The following is a 20,708-nucleotide window of genomic DNA, read 5'->3' on the forward strand; positions in this document are numbered from 1 at the left end:
TTTGGATTTCCCTGGGTTCTCTGATTTCATTCTATGTCCCCAGAAAATGCTCATTATGAAGTTAATTGGGTGTTATAAATTGCCTGCAATGTGTGTGAGTGGTAGGATTATCAAAGGGGAATTAATGGACTGTTTGAGAGAAAAGGAAAAGGACATTTCAGATTTATTGTCAGGCATCACATACAATCCTGAGATTCTTTCCCAAATAAGTGGGGCAATGGGATTACAGTAAGAGCTAGCATAGTTTTGATGGTTTGAATGGCCTCCTGTGTCCATATGGAAAACTGAAGCCTAAATAATTGTCCAAGTAATTACTGTATCTTGCAGACATTTTGCTGCTAATTATATATTAGGGATGTAATGTTAAGAACTTTTGTTGAAACAAAATTGGTAGCCATCTTGCATTTTGCAATAGTAGAATGAACCACACCTGCATTCATTCATAAATCCATGCATTGATTTGCATCTCATTGAAGTCTCTGGACTCCTTTCTATAACCTGATATGAGATGTATGTTCTGTTAAACATGTTGGTAGAGAAAAATATGGTTCACTCTAGCTTTTTACATTTTTTTTTTGTTTGTTCAATTGCGTCTGTGATGGGAAGTGGAATATTTTCCACTTAATGTCAGCGTTCCCATGATATAAGTATATGACACAAAAGGAAAGTATAGGTTCGTTTTTAGGGAAATCACCAGGGTAGGGAATCTTTTTTTTAAATTTTTTTATTTTTCACGCCATGAACCACACTGACCAAGATACATACATTTTCCTTTTCATATATATACAGTGTCATTTTCTCCCGCCCTCCCTCCTCCCATCCCACCCACCCTACCTCCCCCCATTGATTTAAAGTACAAAATCTAAGACACATTAAACCAGTCAAACAATGTTGTCATTCAATAAAAATAAACAAGAAATTCCACTGAGTCAATTCTTTTCATTTCCTTCTCCTTTCGTTAATTTAGGTGGTAGATGTCCCCGGTAGGTTTTCTCTATTGTGTTTCATGTATGGCTCCCATATTTGTTCAAATATTTCAATATTATTTCTTAAATTATATGTTATTTTTTCTAATGGAATACATTTATTCATTTCTACATACCATTGTTGTATTCTCAAATTATCTTCCAATTTCCAGGTTGACATAATACATTTTTTTGCTACGGCTAGAGCTATCTTAACAAATCTTTTTTGTGCACCATCCAAATCAAGTCCAAATTCTTTGTTTTTTATGTTACTTAGGAGGAAGATCTCTGGGTTTTTTGGTATATTGTTTTCTGTAATTTTCTTTAATATCTGGTTTAGATCTTCCCAAAATTTTTCTACTTTCTCACATGTCCAGATCGCATGAATTGTTGTTCCCATTTCTTTTTTACAACGAAAACATCTGTCAGATACTGTTGGGTCCCATTTATTTAAATTTTGAGGTGTAATGTATAGCCTGTGTATCCAGTTATATTGTATCATACGTAACCTCGTATTTATTGTATTTCTCATCGTTCTAGAGCATAACTTCTCCCATGTTTCCTTCTTTATCTTTATGTTTAAATCTTGTTCCCATTTTTGTTTAGTTTTACCATTTGTTTCCTCATTCTCCTTTTCTTGCAGTTTAATATACATATTTTTTATAAATCTTTTGATTATCATTGTATCTGTAATCACATATTCAAAATTACTTCCCTCTGGTAACCTCAGACTACTTCCTAATTTGTCCTTCAAGTAGGATCTCAGTTGGTAATATGCCAACACTGTATCTTGAGTTATATTATATTTATCCTTCATTTGTTCAAAGGATAATAATCTATTTCCTGAAAAACAATTTTCTACTCTTTTGATCCCTTTTTTCTCCCATTCTCTAAAGGAAAGGTTATCTATTGTAAAAGGGAGTAACTGATTTTGCGTCAATATTAGTTTTGGTAATTGGTAATTTGTTTTATTCCTTTCTACATGAATCTTCTTCCAAATATTGAGCAGATGATGTAATACTGGAGAACTCCTACGTTGTACCAATTTTTCATCCCATTTATATAATATGTGTTCAGGTATCTTTTCCCCTATTTTATCTAGTTCTAATCTAGTCCAATCTGGCTTTTCCCTTGTTTGATAAAAATCTGATAGGTATCTTAATTGTGCGACTCTATAATAATTTTTAGTTTAGCAGTTGTAAGCCTCCTTGTTTATACCATTCTGTTAATTTATCTAGTGCTATCCTCGGTTTCCCCCCTTTCCATAAAAATTTCATTATTATTTTCTTTAACTCCTTGAAGAATTTCTCTGTCAAGTGTATTGGCAATGCCTGAAATAGGTATAGTATCCTTGGGAAAATGTTCATTTTAATACAGTTTATCCTTCCTATTAGTGTTAGTGGTAAATCTTTCCAATGCTCTAAATCGCCCTGTAATTTTTTCATTAGTGGATAATAATTGAGTTTATATAGATGGCCGAGATTTTTATTTATTTGTATACCTAGGTATCTTATTGCTTGCATTTGCCATCTGAATGGTGATTCCTTCTTAAATTTTGAGAAATCCGCATTATTCATTGGCATTGCTTCACTTTTATTTACGTTAATCTTGTAACCCAACACTTCTCCATACTCCTTCAATTTCTTATATAATTCTTTTATTGATAGTTCTGGTTCTATTAAGTATACTATAACATCATCCGCAAATAAACTGATTTTATATTCCTTGTCTTTTATTTTTATCCCTTTTATAATATTTTCTGTTCTTATCAATTCTGCTAGTGGTTCTATAGCTAATACGAACAATAAGGGTGATAGTGGGCATCCCTGCCTTGTTGATCTGCTTAAATTAAATTGCTTTGATATTTTTCCATTTACTGTCACTTTCGCCAATGGCCCCTTATATAATGCTTTAATCCAATTAATATACTTCTCTGGTAAACTGAATTTTTGCAATACTTTGAATAAATAATTCCATTCTACTCTGTTAAAGGCCTTCTCTGCGTCTAAAGCAACTGCTACTGTTGGCGCTTTACTCCCTTCTACTGCATGAATTAAGTTAATAAATTTACAAATATTGTCTGTTGTCTATCTTTTTTTAATAAATCCAGTTTGGTCTAGATTTACCATTTTAGGTACATAATCCGCTAATCTGTTTGCTAATAGTTTAGCTATTATCTTATAATCTGTGTTAAGTAATGATATTGGTCTATATGACGCTGGTGCGAGTAGATCTTTCCCTTGCTTTGGTATTACTGTAATTATTGCTGTTTTACATGAATCTGGTAAGCTTTATGTTTTGTCAATCTGGTTGATTACTTCCAGGAGGGGAGGAATTAATAAATCTTTAAATGTTTTATAGAATTCTATTGGGAATCCATCCTCTCCTGGTGTTTTATTATTTGGTAGTTTTTTTATTATCTCTTATATTTCTACTATTTCAAATGGTTCTGTTAATTTATTTTGTTCCTCTATTTGTAATTTTGGTAGTTCAATTTTAGTTAAAAATTCATCTATTTTGCCTTCTTTCCCTTCGTTTTCAGTTTGGTATAATTGTTCATAGAAATCTCTAAAGTTTTCATTAATCTCCGTTGGATTATATGTGATTTTTTTGTCTTTTTTCCTTGATGCCAATACCATTTTCTTAGCTTGTTCTGTCTTAAGCTGCTATGCTAGAATTTTATGCGTTTTTTCCCCTACTTCATAATATTTCTGTTTTGTCTTCATTATGTTCTTCTCCACCTTATATGATTGTAGTGTTTCATGTTTTATTTTTTTATCTACCAATTCTCTTCTTTTAGTTGTATCTTCCTTCATTGCTAATTCTTTTTCTATATTTATTATTTCCCTTTCAACTGTTCTGTTTCCTGATTGTAGTACTTCTTCATCTTGGTTACATAACTTATTATTTGCCCTCTAATGAACGCTTTCATTGCATCCCATAGTATAAACTTATCTTTCACTGATTCCGTATTTATCTCAACGTACATTTTAATTTGTCTTTCAATGAATTCTCTAAAATCCTGCCTTTTAAGTAGCATGGAGTTTAATCTCCATCTATACATTCTTGGAGGGATGTCCTCTAACTCTATTGTCAATATCAAGGGTGAGTGATCCGATAATAGTCTAGCTTTATATTCCGTTTTCCTAACTCTCCCTTGAATGTGGGTTGATAACAGGAATGCATCTATCCTTGAGAATGTTTTGTGTCTACCAGAATAATATGAATATTCCTTTTCCTTTGGGTGTTGTTTCCTCCATATATCCAAAAGTTGCATTTCTTGCATCGATTTAATTATAAATTTGGTTACTTTGTTCTTTCTGTTAATTTTTTTCCCAGTTTTATCCATATTTGAATCCAAATTAAGGTTGAAATCCCCTCCTATTAATATGTTCCCTTGCGTGTCTGCTATCTTCAAAAAAATATCTTGCATAAACTTTTGATCTTCTTCGTTAGGTGAATATACATTGAGTAGATTCCAAAACTCCGAATATATATGACATTTTATCATTACATATCTCCCTGCTGGATCTATTATTTCCTCTTCTATTTTAATTGGTACATTTTTACTGATTAACATAGCTACTCCTCTTGCTTTTGAATTATACAACGCTGCTGTTTCATGTCCTACCCAATCTCTCTTTAATTTCTTGTGCTCCAATTCAGTTAAATGTGTTTCTTGCACAAATGCTATATCAATTTTTTTTTCAGTAAATTTAGCAGTTTCTTCCTTTTGATTTGGTTATGTATCCGTTAATATTTAAAGTCATATAGTTCAACGTAGCCATTTCATACTTTGTTTATTTTCCCTTTCCGTTTCTCCATCATCACCTTTCCTTCTTATCCATTTCTGTTTTCTTGTTTTGAACACTTTATAAGACAACATTTCTAATACATCAAACATTTTCCTTATTCTCCTATTTAAAACTTCTTTAACCCCATTCTCCCCTCCCCCTCCTGAGTTGCCCTTTATCCCTTGTCGGGCAACCACATCTCCCCTCTCCATTTGGATTTGCGAATTCACTCGCAAGCGTCAACTGATTTTGCAGTGACCGTAACTCCTCCCCACCCAGCCCCCCCGGAAAAGATTTCAATTTTCGTATATAACAAAGGTCACTCTTTTAATTCCCTCCTTATTCCCTCTATTCCCTTTCATTCCCTTATTAATCCTTTTCTATACTCTATATATTTTCCTCTAAATACGGATACACTCATGTATACACATATATACATACACATCTATATATATATATTATATATATACCCATATACACACATACATATAGTTCGTGGTCATTTTTACTCTCATTACATGTCTTCATCTCTCTGCTTGTTTTGTAGTTGTTCTGCAAATTTCCTTGCTTCCTCTGATTCCGAGAATAGTCTGTTTTGTTGCCCTGGAATAACTATTTTAAGTACCGCTGGATACTTTAACATAAATTTATATCCTTTTTTCCATAAGATCGTTTTTGCTGTATTGAACTCCTTCCTCTTCTTCAGGAGTTCAAAACTTATGTCTGGATAGAAAAAAAATTTTTGACCTTTGTATTCAGTGGCTTTTTGTCTTCTCTTATTTTCTTCATTGCTTTCTCCAATATACTTTCTCTTGTTGTATATCTTAAAAATTTTACTAAAATGGATCTTGGTTTTTGCTGCGGTTGTGGTTTCGGGGCTAATGTTCTATGTGCCTTCTCTATTTCCATTTCTTCCTGTAATTCTGGTCTTCCTAGGACCCTGGGGATCCAATCTTTTATAAATTCTTTCATGTTGTGCCTTCTTCATCTTCCTTAAGGCCCACTATCTTTATATTATTTCTTCTATTATAGTTTTCCATTATATCTATCTTCTGAGCTAACAGCTCATGTGCCTCTTTAACTTTTTTATTAGATTCTTCTAATTTCTCTTTTAAGTCCTCTACTTCCATTTCTACGATTATTTCTCGTTCTTCCACATTATCCATTCTTTTCCTATCTCTGATATGACCATTTCTATTTTATTCATTTTTTCTTCTGCACTCTTAATTCTTCTTTTTATCTCATTAAATTCTTGTAATTGCCATTCTTTCACTGATTCCATATATTCTTTAAAAAAAGATATATCCATTGTCTTGCCTTTCTCTTCTTCCATTTCTCTATGTTCTTCTTCTTCTTACTCTGGGTTGACCATCTGTTGTTTCCTTGTTTTCTTTTTACCCTCTTCTTTCTTGTTGTCGTTATTTTCCATGTTCTGCTCCTGTTGCTGTGTTGCAGCTGTCACTCTCAGCTGTGGAGATTGACTCTGCAGCTGTTCCCCCCTCCCGTCAGTGTGTTTTTTTTCATGCGCATCGCGCATGCGCAACACCTCGCGCATGCGCGGTTGCGTACTTTTACTCGGCTCTGCGAGCCATTTTTGTAGTCCCGAGCCCGGGACTTCCACTGACCTGAGGGAGCGGGCTTCTCTCTCCGCGGCGGGCCTCCTCGGACAGGTAAGGCCTTCACCTTCTTCTTCCGACGTTCTTTCATCTTCTCTTCTTCCTGTTGTTTTCGACTTTTCTCTCTTCGCTGCCATTTTCTTCTCACCTTTATTTTTACTTTGTTTTAATTTTTACTCTTGTACCTTTGTGTTTTGTGCGGTTTTTTTTTTCAACTTTTCCGGAGAGGGCTGGAATTCCCTGACCGGCCACTACTTCATCACGTGACTCCTCCCGGTAGGGAATCTTCACTAACCATTTTTTAGCTTCATGAATATGAGAGTCTTAGATGGTTAGTGTCACTTCAGGGCATATGTTGAAGGTGAGAGGACAAAGATTTAAAGGGGACTTGAAGGATGTTATGAACTAACAGATTTTGTTATGAACTAACAAAGGAACAGCAATGGAAAATTCACCAGACAATGGTAAATTCAAAATAATAGTTTTTATTAAACTATTAATAACATGACATTTCTTACTTCTCTAACTTAATTCCTACCATGTGCAAATGTAAATATATGTGTGTCATTACAGTTTGAGTTTGTCTGTAAGGTTAAATTTAAACTTCAGACATGTGTTGCTTGAAGATTTTTAAATCACAGTTCACAATCGCTTTTAAACATCATGTCTTCAAATCTCTTTAAACTTGAGTCTTTTTGATGAGTTGTCTTTCAGTGAGATATTCTTCATATGAGTGTTTTCACAAGTTTCCCCCCATCTTGTACCGATTACAGAACTGTGATCTTCACAATGATTTCTTTCTTAATCAAAGCGGTGGTTGTAGCGGCAGCTGGGGGTTGGGACCTCACTTTTGAATTGTCTCTGTAATGCCGGCTGACATGAGTCCTAGGGGCCCACCCTGAGATGGTGCTGACCCCCTCCACCTCAGGGATGAAGCCTGCAGCTGAGAAGTGTGTCAGGAGTGTTCTTTGATTATGGCGTGGGTCAGCGTTTTCCTTTGCAGCTCTGTCTTAAAAGGTTCCACAGTGCTCTTACTTACTTTAAAGCCACTTATTTTGTGTTCCCCTTGTTCTAGGCGTAACACACAACAGTACCTTTCTGGTTACTTTATCTCAATGCTGTCTTACTCACAGGATGGTTAATCTCTTCAGCCTGGATTCAAAATGTCTCTCTCTGCCTTCAGTTATGTTTCTCTGAAATAATGTGACATGACATCAGCACTGTTTCAGTTTCATTTTTTCAAAACACAATCATGGTAGATGACCTTTTGCCTTCCTTCAAATTATCACTTCACACCCACAAAAATATCTGACTTCCTCTCTGTCCAAGAGGATTAAGTGGTTACTATGACTGTAAAGTCTGAGCACTTGCTTAATTAGCCAGTTCCATTATGATCTCGTTCTTCCAGGCTTGGCGACTCTAAAACTCTTTCTCTCTCTCTGCCTCTCTCTCTGCCTCTCTCTCTCTGTCTCTCTCTCTCTGTCTCTCTCTCTGTCTCTCTCTCTGTCTCTCTCTCTGTCTCTCTCTCTGTCTCTCTCTCTGTCTCTCTCTCTGTCTCTCTCTCTGTCTCTCTCTCTGTCTCTCTCTCTCTCTCTGTCTCTCTTTCTCTCTCTGTCTCTCGTGTTTTAACATAAAATTAAAGATTAACATAAATCTGTTAAAGGGGGCACAGTGGAAGAACTGGTGGACAATTATAACATTTAAAAGACTAGCAAATGGATAGGAAAAGTTTAGTGGGATCTGGGTGGCACTAGCTTGGTGAACTTCAACTGAAGGTCATATTTCTAGACTGCAAAAGATGGATACATCTTGGCAAACTCCAAGATCTGGTCCTCAGTACCCCACTGTGTAATTGTTTCTGGATTTCCTCACCTTCAGACCCTAATCAGTAAGGATTGGAAAGAACTTTTCCATAACCTCTATCAGTATTGGAACACCACAGAGCTGCATATTTAGTTCCCTGTTCTGCCTGCTTTGCACCTCTGATGCGTCTCGGTTTGACAACATCGCTATCTACAAATTTACTGATGATACCACGGTAGTGGATTCTATTAAAAAGGGGTGATGAGTCAGTATGCATGAGGGGGAATTGAAAACTTGGCTGAATGGTGTGCTATCAACAGCCTCGCATTCAGTGTCACCAAAATCAAGGAGCTGCTTGTAGACTTTAGAAAGGGAACACCAGAGCTGCGTGACCCAGTGATTATTGGAGGATCAGAGGTGGAGAGGGTGAGTAAATTTAAATTCCTGGGACTCACTCTCTCAGAGGACCTTTCTTGTACCAAATCACTAATGTCATTGTGAAGAAAGTACATCAGCATTTCTACTTCCTCAGGAATTTGCAGAGATTTGGTATGACATCAAAATCCTTGGAAAACTTCTGCAGATGTTTAGTGAAAAATGTGCCAACTGGCTGCATCATGGGTTGGTATGGGGGCCACCAATACCCCTGAGCAGAGAGCCCTGCAAAAGGTAGTGGACACAGCCCAGTACATCACAGGCAAAACTCTCCCCACCATCAAGATAATCTACATGGAATGCTGCTGTTGGAGAGCAACAGTAACCATGAAGGATCCACATCACCCGGAGGACATTCTCTGTTCTCGCTGCTGCCATCAGGAAAGAGCTATGGGTTCCAAAAGATTCATACTACCAGGTTCAGGAACAGTTGCTACCTCTCCACCATCTGGGCGGAGAAACAACAGACTAAATCAGAGTTATTTAGGACTCTTATTGAATTTTTTTCTGTGTTGCACCGTCAGTTTGTTTACATTTCTTTCTTTTGTGCACATATATGAAGTACAATTTTTTGCTCTACCAATAAGCAGAAATTTTGGTGACGCCCTTGTCCCCTCATCCTTCCCCTCCAATTGTCCCCTTGGTACCTACCCCTGTGGTCAAAGGAGATGCTCCACTTCCACCCACATCTCCTTCCTCATTACCATTTGGGGTCCCAAACAGTCTTTCCAAGTGCAGCATTCTTTCACTTGTGAATCTACAGGGGCCATCTACCGCATCGGGTGCTCCTGATGTGGTCTCTTCTACATCGGAGAGACTGGGCGCAGACTGTGAGATCACTTTGATGAGCATCTCGGCTCTGTCCACTGCAATAGCATGGATTTCCCAGTGGCACCTATTTCAATTCTTCATCTCATTCCCTTGCTGACATGTCGGTGCATGATCTCATACATTGCCAGACTGAGACTACTCGCAAATTGAAGGAACAACACCTCATCTTCTAACTGGGCACCCTCCAACCGAATGGCATTAATCTCGACTTCTGCTTTTGTTAAAACCCTCCCTCACTTCTTACCCCCCGCCTTTCCCCAGCTCTATCTCTCTCCCTTTCCCTCGTCTCCTTTTACACAGATAAAATCGATTCTCACCTCTCTCGTATCATAATAAATTAGCAACTTTTGTTGGTCTGGACTGCTCCCCCAGCCAGCACTGTCTTTATTCTGAGATTTTCTATGTTGTGTTTTTATTTTGCTTATTCCTTGAAGAAGGGCTCAGGCCTGAAATGTCAGCAATATATCTTTGTCTCCTATAGGAAAAAAGACTGGCTGAGTTCCTCCAGCCAGTCTTTTACTACAACCAAAGTGTCTGAAGACTTTCGTGTTTCATTCTGCCTGGCCTGCAGGAGAAAAGAATCTCCAGGTTATATGTAATTTTATGTCTGGCAATAAATCTGAACTTTGAACTGTGATTTAAACTTGGGCTCAAAATAAAATATTTTATCTTTTCAGTTTCTCATCCCAGGATATTCCTTTTGCATTGTAACTCTGGAACAGCCAGCATTTATTGTCCATCCCTATTTTTAAAATAAAAAGTATGTATTAGTTTTCAGAAAATGGAGATGAAGAATTCAACTACTACTGGACTTGAAAGCAGAAAATGCTGGAAGCACTGAACAAGTCAGAAAGCATGTCTGGTGGTGGGTAGTGGGGGAGGAGGGGTGGGAAGGGAAACTGATAATGTTGTGGGTCAAAGAACCCTTATCAGAATTGGATTTAATGTTTACTTTTTAATCTGAAGATTAACATCTCAATATCTGTTGATAGTTGATGGAGGTGGAGCCATTAGATCCTGCTCCTCCGAGGAGCCCCTTTCATTTAGACGAATATAAACATCCTGGCATACGACATTTAATGTATCATAGATCAATTTAGACTGAAGATACTAATTTGTGAGTGTATTGGGTGGTTCCATGATGGCAAATTAGGTCTCTATAATGGGGAATGTAAAGACCATTTCTATTATCAACTCTGTCATGAAGGCCTGGTGTCTGATGCTGTTTTTGAAGGATAATCTGTTGTGAGGGACCTGTACCCATAGAATTACGAACACCTTCAGCTAAAGGAGAGCTCCTTAAAGATTTTTAAGACTCATGCACACTTCAAATTCCTGGGTGTCAGCACCTCTGAAGATCTTTCCTGGGTATTCCATGTTGATGCAATCAAGGAGACTCACCCACAGCTATGTTTTGTGAGAAGTTTAAGGAGATTTGATATGCCAACCAAAGGCTCTTACAAATTTCTGCAACTGTAGCATAAGAAGTGCCAGTGCACAGACAGGAAAATGCTACCAAGAGTTGTGATCTTGGCCAGGGCCATCATGGGCATCAGCTTTCATTGCATCAAGGACATCTACAAGAGGCAGCCTCTATACTCAAGGACCCTCACCACCCAGGCCATGCTCTCTTCTCACTGCTACCATTGAAAATAAACATCCATAAACAGCTTCTTCCCCTCCCATCAGATTTCTGAATGGACAATAAATCGTAGGCGCTTTCTGTTCTTTGCACTAATTTATTTATCTTGGCAATATTTGCACTGTAATTCTGTTGCAAAACAATAAATTTCATGACCTATGTTCATGACAATAAATTATGAAACAAAAAGGAAAAAAAATAACAGGTTTCAAGTGATGAACCCAATTCAAGTACTACTCTTAATGGGGTAAAGGACTGTGGCCTTCCGTTAGAGGTAGAGGTGTTAGATTTGGAAACCTTTGCCTCAGAAACCTAAATACTAATTTAATTGTTAATTTAAAGTCTGAGAATAATTGATCATTGCTGGACCTAGTACCAAAGGACGATGGAGCCAAGGCTTGTGCAGGATACAGGTCAGCTACAATAGCAGAGATTTTAATGTTTTTTCAATTCCTACATTATTGCACAATCATGTCAAATAGGTTAGAGAAAAAAAAAATCTGCATTCTATTGTCAGATGTGAAAATTTTTTTTAAAAGTTGCTGTGAATTAGCTCAACTCTGATCAGTTGTCCCTTTGACTTTATTTAAGGGATAACAGCAGTTCCATCTTAAATTAATCATGAATGTGGATAAGCCAAGGTCACCTGCCCATTAGTGAATTTTAGTTTGTGTCCAGATGGGCAAAGCCTCAGAGCTGAAATTACATTTGGCTGGCATCATTTTGTTCAGTATAATGAAGAAACACTGTTATATGTTATTTGTGCAGCTCTCTGATCTAGCCAGTTGCATGATTTATGAATAGCACATTTGGGGATCTGTTTGAATGCATGCTGCTTTCGTTGAGGCATGTAAAATATATTTTTGAGACTAATAAAAAGCTTTGCTCAAGGTCAAATTTTAATCCCAAGCTGTTTTCTGATTAGGAAGGTTCTCTTTAAATCAAGGTGTTCATATTTTTTTTTAAAAAGTTACATTTCACTATAATTGGCTTTCAAATAACTTTCAAGTTCTAAGAATGTCTCTGACATTCACAAATGTTAAAAGGAAACAAAATAATCATATAAAACAAAAATATTATTACTAGAAGATTACCAGTAAATGATTTTCATAAACAAAATTAACATCTAAGCAGCAGGAAGCAATTACAAATATTTAAATACACAAGAGTTTCTGTTCAACTCATTTAAAATAAAGTGAATTACTAGAAATTTGAACATCTCCCTCAGAACCATTGCTGTTCAAATCAAGTTTATTATCATTTGATTGCATGATTCAACCCGACAAAACAGTGTTCTCTAGTCCTTGGTGTAAAACGCCAGCACACGACCAGACAAAACACACAGATAACAATACATATGCAGGACAAGTATTCATCTATTCAAATAAATAAATAAATAGTTTTTAGCTTCATGAATATGAGAGTCTTAGATGGTTAGTGTGAGCTGTTCCTTTGGTTGTTCACCATTCTTCCTGCTTGTGGGAAGAAGCTTATTCCTCAGCCTGGGGGTGCTGGCTCTGATCCTCCTGTATCTCTTCCCTGACAGGAGCAACTGAAAAATGCTGTGAGCAGGGTGGAAGGAGTCCTCAATGATTTTGCGCACCCTCTTCAGACAACGATCCCAGTAAATTGCATCATTGGGTGTTGGGAGGGGGTGTGGGGAGGGGGGGGAGCAGGAGACTCAAGGGATCATTCTTATGGTCCAGTGGATGGACTTTTTTTAAAAAAACATGATTATTTTCTGGCAATCATCTTTATTAGAAGTACCCAGTAGTTTATCTGTAAATGACTTGAACCCCTCAATGTAAACGTTCTGGTAATTTATTGATGTGAATAGTAAGATTTAATCTGCACCACCTACAATTTGATCATCAGATTTCCCAGGAAACTGCAGAGAGTTGGTGCTCCACCGTTGAATTTTATGAGGAATCAAATGTCCAAATGCAGTCGGAATGATATGGGTGAGAGCCTCTCAGCTGATGTAGCACTTCATCTCTCATTTGATTGACTCTCAAGTGTTTCTGATAGTAAAGTGCTTCTCCCTGCGAACGTAATAATATGCCACTGCTATTGTGGTAATGAGGGTCTTTAAACATATTAATTTCATTTCAAAGTGGAGATGTTTAGATGAGCACAGTGACATTCACATCCTGTTCGGCCCAACATTTTCCAACCAGCCCCGTCGTGTCTGCGTGACATTTGCACTTTCATTTAATTTCCTAGTAATTATCTTTCTTCAGCTCTAATTTTGTAGAGGTCGTGAAAACCCATCATGGCTGAATATTCCTACCTGACGAAGGGTCCAAGCTCAAAATGTTGGTTTCCCTTTACTTCCTATGAATGCTGTGTGACCTGCTGAGTCTTTCCAGCATGTTTGTATACTGCCCTCAACCCCACATCCCATTCTTGTATATAAATGGCATGAAGTTCATCAAGAGTCACAAGTACCAAATAAAAAAAATTGATGTTACTGAACTTCACTGTGAGATAAGAGAGTAGGCATCAGTTCTGTAACCTCAGTTGGGTCTTTAACTTTATATTAACATTGTTGCATTGGAGCAGCAGCACAGATTTGTTGAACTGAATAGCTGCTTCAATGTTAGTTCTAATAATTTCCAGGTAGGCATTATTCTAGTAATCATCTAACCTTCTTTATTAGATTATGGCTTGCAACTGGATCTGAAGAGCCCAGTAATTTATCTGTAAATTATTTGAACTACTTAATTAAAATGTGCAATCTTTCTTGTAAATTTGTTCTTTGTATGTTTTTAAAATACTATTCGCCTTGTAATGACAATAATTGGACATTGTAATCTTTAGACTATTTGGAATTCTCAGGATCACCCTGACAGCAAAAAGATTTTATATTCTAATGCAAGTAGAAAAATAAAATCAAAACCATAGCTAATAAATAGTAGCTGTTTATTTAATGGGTCAGGTTGCAAGGGAAATAAATTAAGCCTTTTCGTTCCTTTACAGCTTGTGAGTTTACGGGATCCGTCTGTAGTTTTTTTTCCAAGCAATACAAGGAGAAAACTTGTATTTGCATAAGTAAATTGAGATTCAAGGACTCGTCGGCTAATAATCATAGCATCATAAACCTTGCAGAGTGTTTAATGAATGAATCCAGACTGAAGACCTATTAATATGGACGCCTTAGGAATTCACCTTGGGATGCTGGCATTGAAATAAAGATGAGCAGGCTCATGGGAAATCAGGCTCCACGTCTGCATTTTAAATATCCTTGTGAGGTATCAATAATGCTGTAATTGAATCCTGAACACAAACATCAGATACAGGTGGCAAGGGAGAGGAAGGGACTGTCTTTCTTCCACGCTGTGCACACCCTGTGGGATCAGCCCAGAGAGGATGGCCTTTAAATCCATTAAGTAAAGATTACGCTCTGTAACATAGCAAAATGGCATTTTACCTACATAATGGGTGCTGCCATTGTCCGCATCACTACTTAACCTGTTATATACTGGTAGAAAATTTGAAACTGTATCTGTGACCCACTGTATACCTTGTGATTCTACTTTAGATTTCAATCGCTTTTTCACATAATGAGAAGTTCTATTGCATCACAAATGTATCAAGGCAGCTTTGTTTTTATTTTGTGTGTTATCTTTGCCCTGTCTTCTCCTATTTCACATGATACATGGGCAACAGGTTGTAAATGGCACTGACAACCAATATTTGTTGTTCGTCCCAATTTTCCCTGAACTGAGGAGGTTTTTTGAAGTTGGGTCTGGGATCACGGTGGGTGGCACTGTTAGCGCAATGCCAGCGACTGGGATTCAAATTTAGCGCTGTCTGTAAGGAGTTTATACGTGTCCCCATGTCTGTGTGGGTTTCTTCCGGGTGCTCTGGATTCCTCCCACCCTTCAAAAATGTATATGGGTTGGAGGTCATTTGGGTGTAATTGGGTGGCACAGGCTCATGACCTGAAAAGGCCTAAATGGACAGTCTCCAGGTTAAAAATGTCCAATTTACAAACAACTCGTACTTAGGAACTGAAACGCCGGCTGGAAGTAGAATGCCATCAACTTCTGGTTCGAGCGTGGTTGATTCAGCATTGCAAGAGAGTATTCTGTACGATACTCTTGCGCAATCCTGCCGTCACCCAGCATCGCGAAAGAGTAACATCCAGCATATCACAAGCGTGGGAACTGATTCAAAATTGAAAATTACAGATTCAAACATTGCACCTGTACAGTAACTGTATACTCTTATTTCATGTGGTTTAGGCCTACAGTTTGGTGGCTCTTAACAGCCTCCTTGGGTTAAAGGCAGCTAGAAATGAATAGATGCTTCTTTGCAGCTGATTCCATCTCCAAGTTTCATGTGAAGCAGGGAAGAGAGTCAGAATGTACCCTGCATTTTCTTATGTCCAAATGGTTCAGACCTCTAGATAAGAGTTCAATAACTGAATTGCACTGTTTTATTTGAATGGTAAATAGGCAATGAACTTCTAGAAATCCAGTTGTATTTTGGGCAGAATAAATTATTGGGATTGGATATCTTGCTTTCAAACAAATCATTCATCATCCCATAGCACTCAGTGGAATTTGAACATTTTCATGTTTAGACCTCCTTTGGAGTAATGTGCATAATTTTGGTCTCCATGCCAGCTCTGTTATGATCTTACAGAATAGTGATACAGACCTTGGGGTCTACATGGTGAACATCTGTTTGCATTAATTGTGTTCTTATGCATACTCAAGAAATGGTATAACTGACCCTAAATCCAAACGATGGCCCTTCCGGCCTACAACTTCTTATATGGGGCCTTAATGAAGGCCTGAAAATCCAAATCTCCTTTATCTAGAGTACTGGTTCTAACCTCAAAAAGAAAAAGTCCATTAGATTTGTGGTTTTCCTTCCACAGTCTAAAAACATGGCCACTGTAAATTACACTTAATTTGCAGGACAGGGATATTGGTGAGAATGTGGGGAGAATAAAATGAGATGAGAGTTTGATGGTTAGCATGGACTCTTTGGACTGAAGGGCCTGTTTCTGTGCTCATTGACCCTGACTCACACACTGCATGCTGGGGTTTATTGACCAGTTATAGCTACAGTTTCTTGTGTGCTTTCTCCTGAGTAAGCTTAATGATTTTCCCTTTCTTTATTCTTTGTTCCCCTTTCTTTGTTTTCTAAAGCATGACTACCACGCTTAAAGCCATGTTCACTATCACTATTCAGTTGCTGCCTATTCAAGTACAAGGATATCTTCCAGTAACCTACCCACAAATGACATCAGGCTCATCAGCTGACAGTGACCTGGATATTCTAGGGCCCCTGCAGTTTCTGAACATTTAAGGCAGTGGTTTTCAAACTGTCCCCCTAAACTCACATTCCACCTCAAGCAATCCCTATGTTGTAAGTACTCTGTGATTAGTAAGGGATTGCTTAAGGTGGGATGTGAGTGGGAAGGGAAGGTTGAGAATCACTGCTCTAAACCCAATTGTTACTGAAATAACAATTGAGAAAAATTGTCATTGGCCCATTTCCTTTGGAGTTATGAAACCATGCACATAATGAGTCAATTAGGTACAATTAAAACAGTGATTTTCAATTTTTTTTCTACTCACATACTACCTTAAGTAATCCCTTGTTAATCACAGAGCACTTATGGCATAGGAATGCTTAAGGTGGAATGTGAGTTTGGGGGCAGTTTGAAAACTAGTGATTTAAGGTCTCCCCCATCTTGTATGACTGCAAGCATAGATGACCATGCTGGTTCACTAAATGTCCATGGCTTCACCTCCAGCACTCCTACAGGTTTCACAGCCTCAAGTCTGAACCATCAGTAATTGAAGCTCCAGATACCTCTGACACAATCAGGAAGCCTCAGTGGCCTCTCGCATCCTGGTTCTGATACCTGACACCCTTTCAGCCAGTCTCCAGCAGCCCACATCTGCGTGGGTACCCTGCCTTGGGTCAGCAACAGCAACTGCCCACCTCCTATGTGTTCTTCAGTCCACCACCAAGGTAACTGTCCCGTGGGTTGTCTCCTCTGGTTCTCCTTCTTAAATGGGGGAGGGTGGGTGGTGGTCTCCCCATTTTCTGGGGCTCTGAACCAGTCCTTCACACCCCTCGTGAGTGCTGTCGATCATAGTCGCTGCCATCTTGGGCCAGACCCTGTGGTCGCTGGATTTTAAAATAAACCACTATTGCCTCCTTTAGAAGACTGTTTGAAACCTGTACCGAGCTGACAGCAGTCAGATTGGGTGGTTGGACCCCACAGGGGAATGCTGAAACTACACTCCCTACTCTCCATGGGTCGTACCAGCAGCAACACTGTTTGTTTCATACCTATGGAAGCCTTCAGGATTTTCTGTCATCTTGTCTGTCAGAACCATCTCATGCTTTTTAAGCCCTCTAAATTCCTTCTTAAATGATTTCTTCTACTACTCCTCAAATACCCCTTTTGTTTTTTGCTGCCTATAGATGCTATGCATTACCACCTTAACTAGGGCCTAAGTATCTCTCAAAAACTGATGCTCCTGTTAGTCTTACCTATAGGCACTTTCAGGTGGCCAATTGCCCCGCATGTAAAGCCGCATGTTTAGGCAATATGCGGCTGTTTTGAGGCCACCTGAATGTGCAGGAGGCGCTCTTGAGGCGAGCTACGTCACCCTCCTCCAAGGGGGATAATCAACTCCGCTCAGTGTCTTCCTCAGCCACCTGAATGCAGCTGGCTGAAAGCAGATGTTAAAGGGTCAGGCTGCTGATCACAGCTGACACTGGGCAGGAGCCGGAGTGTGCTCGGAGCCGCATCCTGTGCAGCTGTGTCTTTCAGGTGGCCAGCGTTGCTCTTTAACGGCAATTTAAAGGGTCGCTTCTGCTTCTTTAGGAGAATTCTTAGCATAGAATGCACCTGAAAAAGCCTTATAATTATGTCAGGAACACACAAGCTTTGCACTTTCGAAGGCCTCCCACCTACCAAGCATACCTTTGCCAGAAAGAACAAAAATCACACTTGCTAGATCCTTTCTAACACCATCTGAGATCCAGACCTATCCTTTCCAATAAAATAATTGGCTTTGTGGAAATAATTGAATTTTTGTCAATCAACAATAACCAAAAACCATCCTCAAACTGAAAAAAAAATTGAGAAATTAAGGTCCTTCTGTTTATTAAACTCTTTGAGTGAAGTAGGTTTAGGAAAGACGGACAAATTTGTTATTATCACATTATCATTATTTCACATTTGCATTTGATCTCAATGCTTTTTCAGATACAGGTGCCTAACCTTTTATCTGGGATTGTTGGGAGTGGACACCTGCTGTTGCTCAGAATCTTTTGTATTTTGGAATCATTTTGATTTCGGTCCTTTTAAGCAAATGCCTTGCTCTTAGCCCCTTCTGTCCATCCTTGCCCCCCCCTCCTCCTACCACCAGACTATTTTGTGGCCTAGGCCAGGCTGAATGCCAGAGCAGTTCCAGCTGCATGGGGGAATTATGGGTAAGGAAGGCAGCATTGCTCTTGCTCCTACCTCTCTCCCGCCGTGGGCGAAGAGTCACCTTTCCACTGAAGGTAAGAGAGGGCATCCACAGGGATGAATGGGACTGGGGTGGAGTGGGGGGGGGGTTCTCCTTCTGAAAACAGAGAATTTATTATGGGAAATTAAAGTTACTTATGTGTAATGTTATCTACCAAAAAAAGCGCTGGTTTTTGGAATTCCAGATAAAAGGTTAGACACCTGTATTAAAAATGTGAGATTATGTGTGCATCAGTTTTCCTTCTCTTTAACTGCAGGCCTGTGGTCTCCAAATTCTTATCTTAGAGTAGATGGGATCAAGTACTCATTAAGAGAAGTGTGTTTGTTGGACAAATCCTGAAGTTCTCTCTTTCATGTTGAGGACTATATAATAATGCTTTCAGATTGGTGCTTTAAAAAAAATTTTTTTTTTTAAATTAAAAAATGTAGACATACAAAATGATATCAGGCCCTTAAGCCCGTGCTGCCCCAAATGCACCAATTAACATACAAACCATGTACACCATAGTGCCACTGAATGGGAGAAAATGAAAGCACTGTAATACATGATCGAAATATGATTGAGCTGATTAACTTGCCCCCTCACTGTTATTGTACATGAAAATATGGGGTACTGGCTTCACTGTTGCCTTCCATTCTGTATTTTCCTTGGAGATTCGGACATTGTTTGACTCCAAGTTTGTGTCTTATGTCCTTATGCATCAAGCTAATGCACAAGTCGGTGCTTGGATCTGATTCAGGTTCAGGGTTATTCATTAAGTAACAAAAAATCCAATCTACTGAAAGTAGTAATTTATTTTTTGATAATTAAAAAAACCCAACAAAAATCAACATTCTTAGATTGTAAAGCCTGTACTGTTAGATTTGCATTTGGAACTGAATATTCTGTTAATTTAGGGGAACAATTGAGTATGTGGGTGTATTTAACCATTATTAGATGAGTGCTTAAATGCTGATTCAGCATCTTGTTGATGTTATGCTCATCAAGCCTTCAATTTACACAGATTAAGTACATTTGAGTGTTTATTATTAAATCCAATGTTAGCATCATTCCTTCTAATGATCGGATGAGCAGTCTGTATGATGTAAAATAACAGCTGGCTTGATGACAAGGGGCTTAGTAGCTGTTTAATTTTCTGTTGATTAAAATGTTTAATTGATGATATGCGAATTTCCATTGGTGCCACACATGTAGCGTAGCATCCCATTAATCCTCCCATGTTTGAGAGAAATTATGCCTGCTGTGCCCAAGCAAGGAATCATAATTATGATGTGTGTCATGTTTTTCCATCAAATTTGGACTGAAATTAACTATTGTTTTTTTTTCTATTGGAAACAACAGGAACTCCTTGAATTCTTGAGATGATACAGTTGAAAGTTAGGAATTTTGCTAACTCCCTCCAATAAAATTGAACTTGTTCTCTCCTCTATATCTGCCATAGGCAATGTCTTCCTCTTCCTGACACTGATCTTTCCCTCTATTGCCTGCTTCTGCCCAGCTAGCAGTGGGCCAGATTATTTTGTGTGGCTGACGGTATGTACAAATCAACAACAACGTTCTATCAGAATCAAAATTTGTTGTCATGAACATATCACGAAATTCGTTGTTTTGTGGCAGCATTACAGGTACAAATATTGCTACAAATTACATATTAAAAAAATAAATAAATTGGTGCAAAAAGAAGAGAAAGTGAGGTAGTGTCTGTAGTTCATTGCCCTTTCAGAAATCTGATGGGGAGCAGAGGGGAAGAAGCTGTTTTTCTGCCATTGTGTCTTCGTCTTCTGGCTCCTCTACCTTTTTCCTGATGATAGCAATGTGAAGAAGGGATGGCCTGGGTGGTGAGGGTTCTTGAGGATATAGGCTGCTTTCTTAAGAGATCACCTCTCAGGGATGTTCTTGATGAGTGATACCAATAATGACATTGGCCGATTTCACAACTCTCTTGTCTTTTCCTGTCCTGGTGGTGATGCAACCAGTCAGAATTCTCCCCACTGTATACCTGTAGAAATTTGCATGTCTTTAATGACATACTAAATCTCAAACTCCTCATGAAGTATATCCGCGAGCAAGCCTTCTGCCATCAGCCATCCAACATAACTGCACTTCTCAGCATC

The 20,708-nt window shown here is 38.4% G+C and overlaps 1 protein-coding gene across 7 annotated transcripts in view; it reads left to right on the forward strand.

The window, feature by feature from the left end:
* lin52 (lin-52 DREAM MuvB core complex component) overlaps positions 1-20,708 on the forward strand; it is a 122,572-nt gene that overhangs the window by 39,065 nt on the left and 62,799 nt on the right. The window contains exon 6 of one of the 7 annotated variants that reach the window (XM_069916080.1): positions 12,633-12,651. The exons of 5 other annotated variants lie outside the window; for them this stretch is intronic. In XM_069916080.1, the coding sequence (XP_069772181.1) occupies positions 12,633-12,634 (2 nt within the window). In that variant the 3' untranslated portion in view covers positions 12,635-12,651. Of the gene's footprint in view, positions 1-9,925; positions 10,064-12,632; positions 12,652-20,708 lie in introns of those variants that run through there. One more of the 7 variants, XM_069916079.1, reaches the window with a different exon arrangement.

The sequence above is a fragment of the Narcine bancroftii genome, chromosome 2 (genome assembly GCF_036971445.1).
Source record: "Narcine bancroftii isolate sNarBan1 chromosome 2, sNarBan1.hap1, whole genome shotgun sequence".
NCBI classification, from domain to species: Eukaryota; Metazoa; Chordata; class Chondrichthyes; order Torpediniformes; family Narcinidae; genus Narcine; species Narcine bancroftii.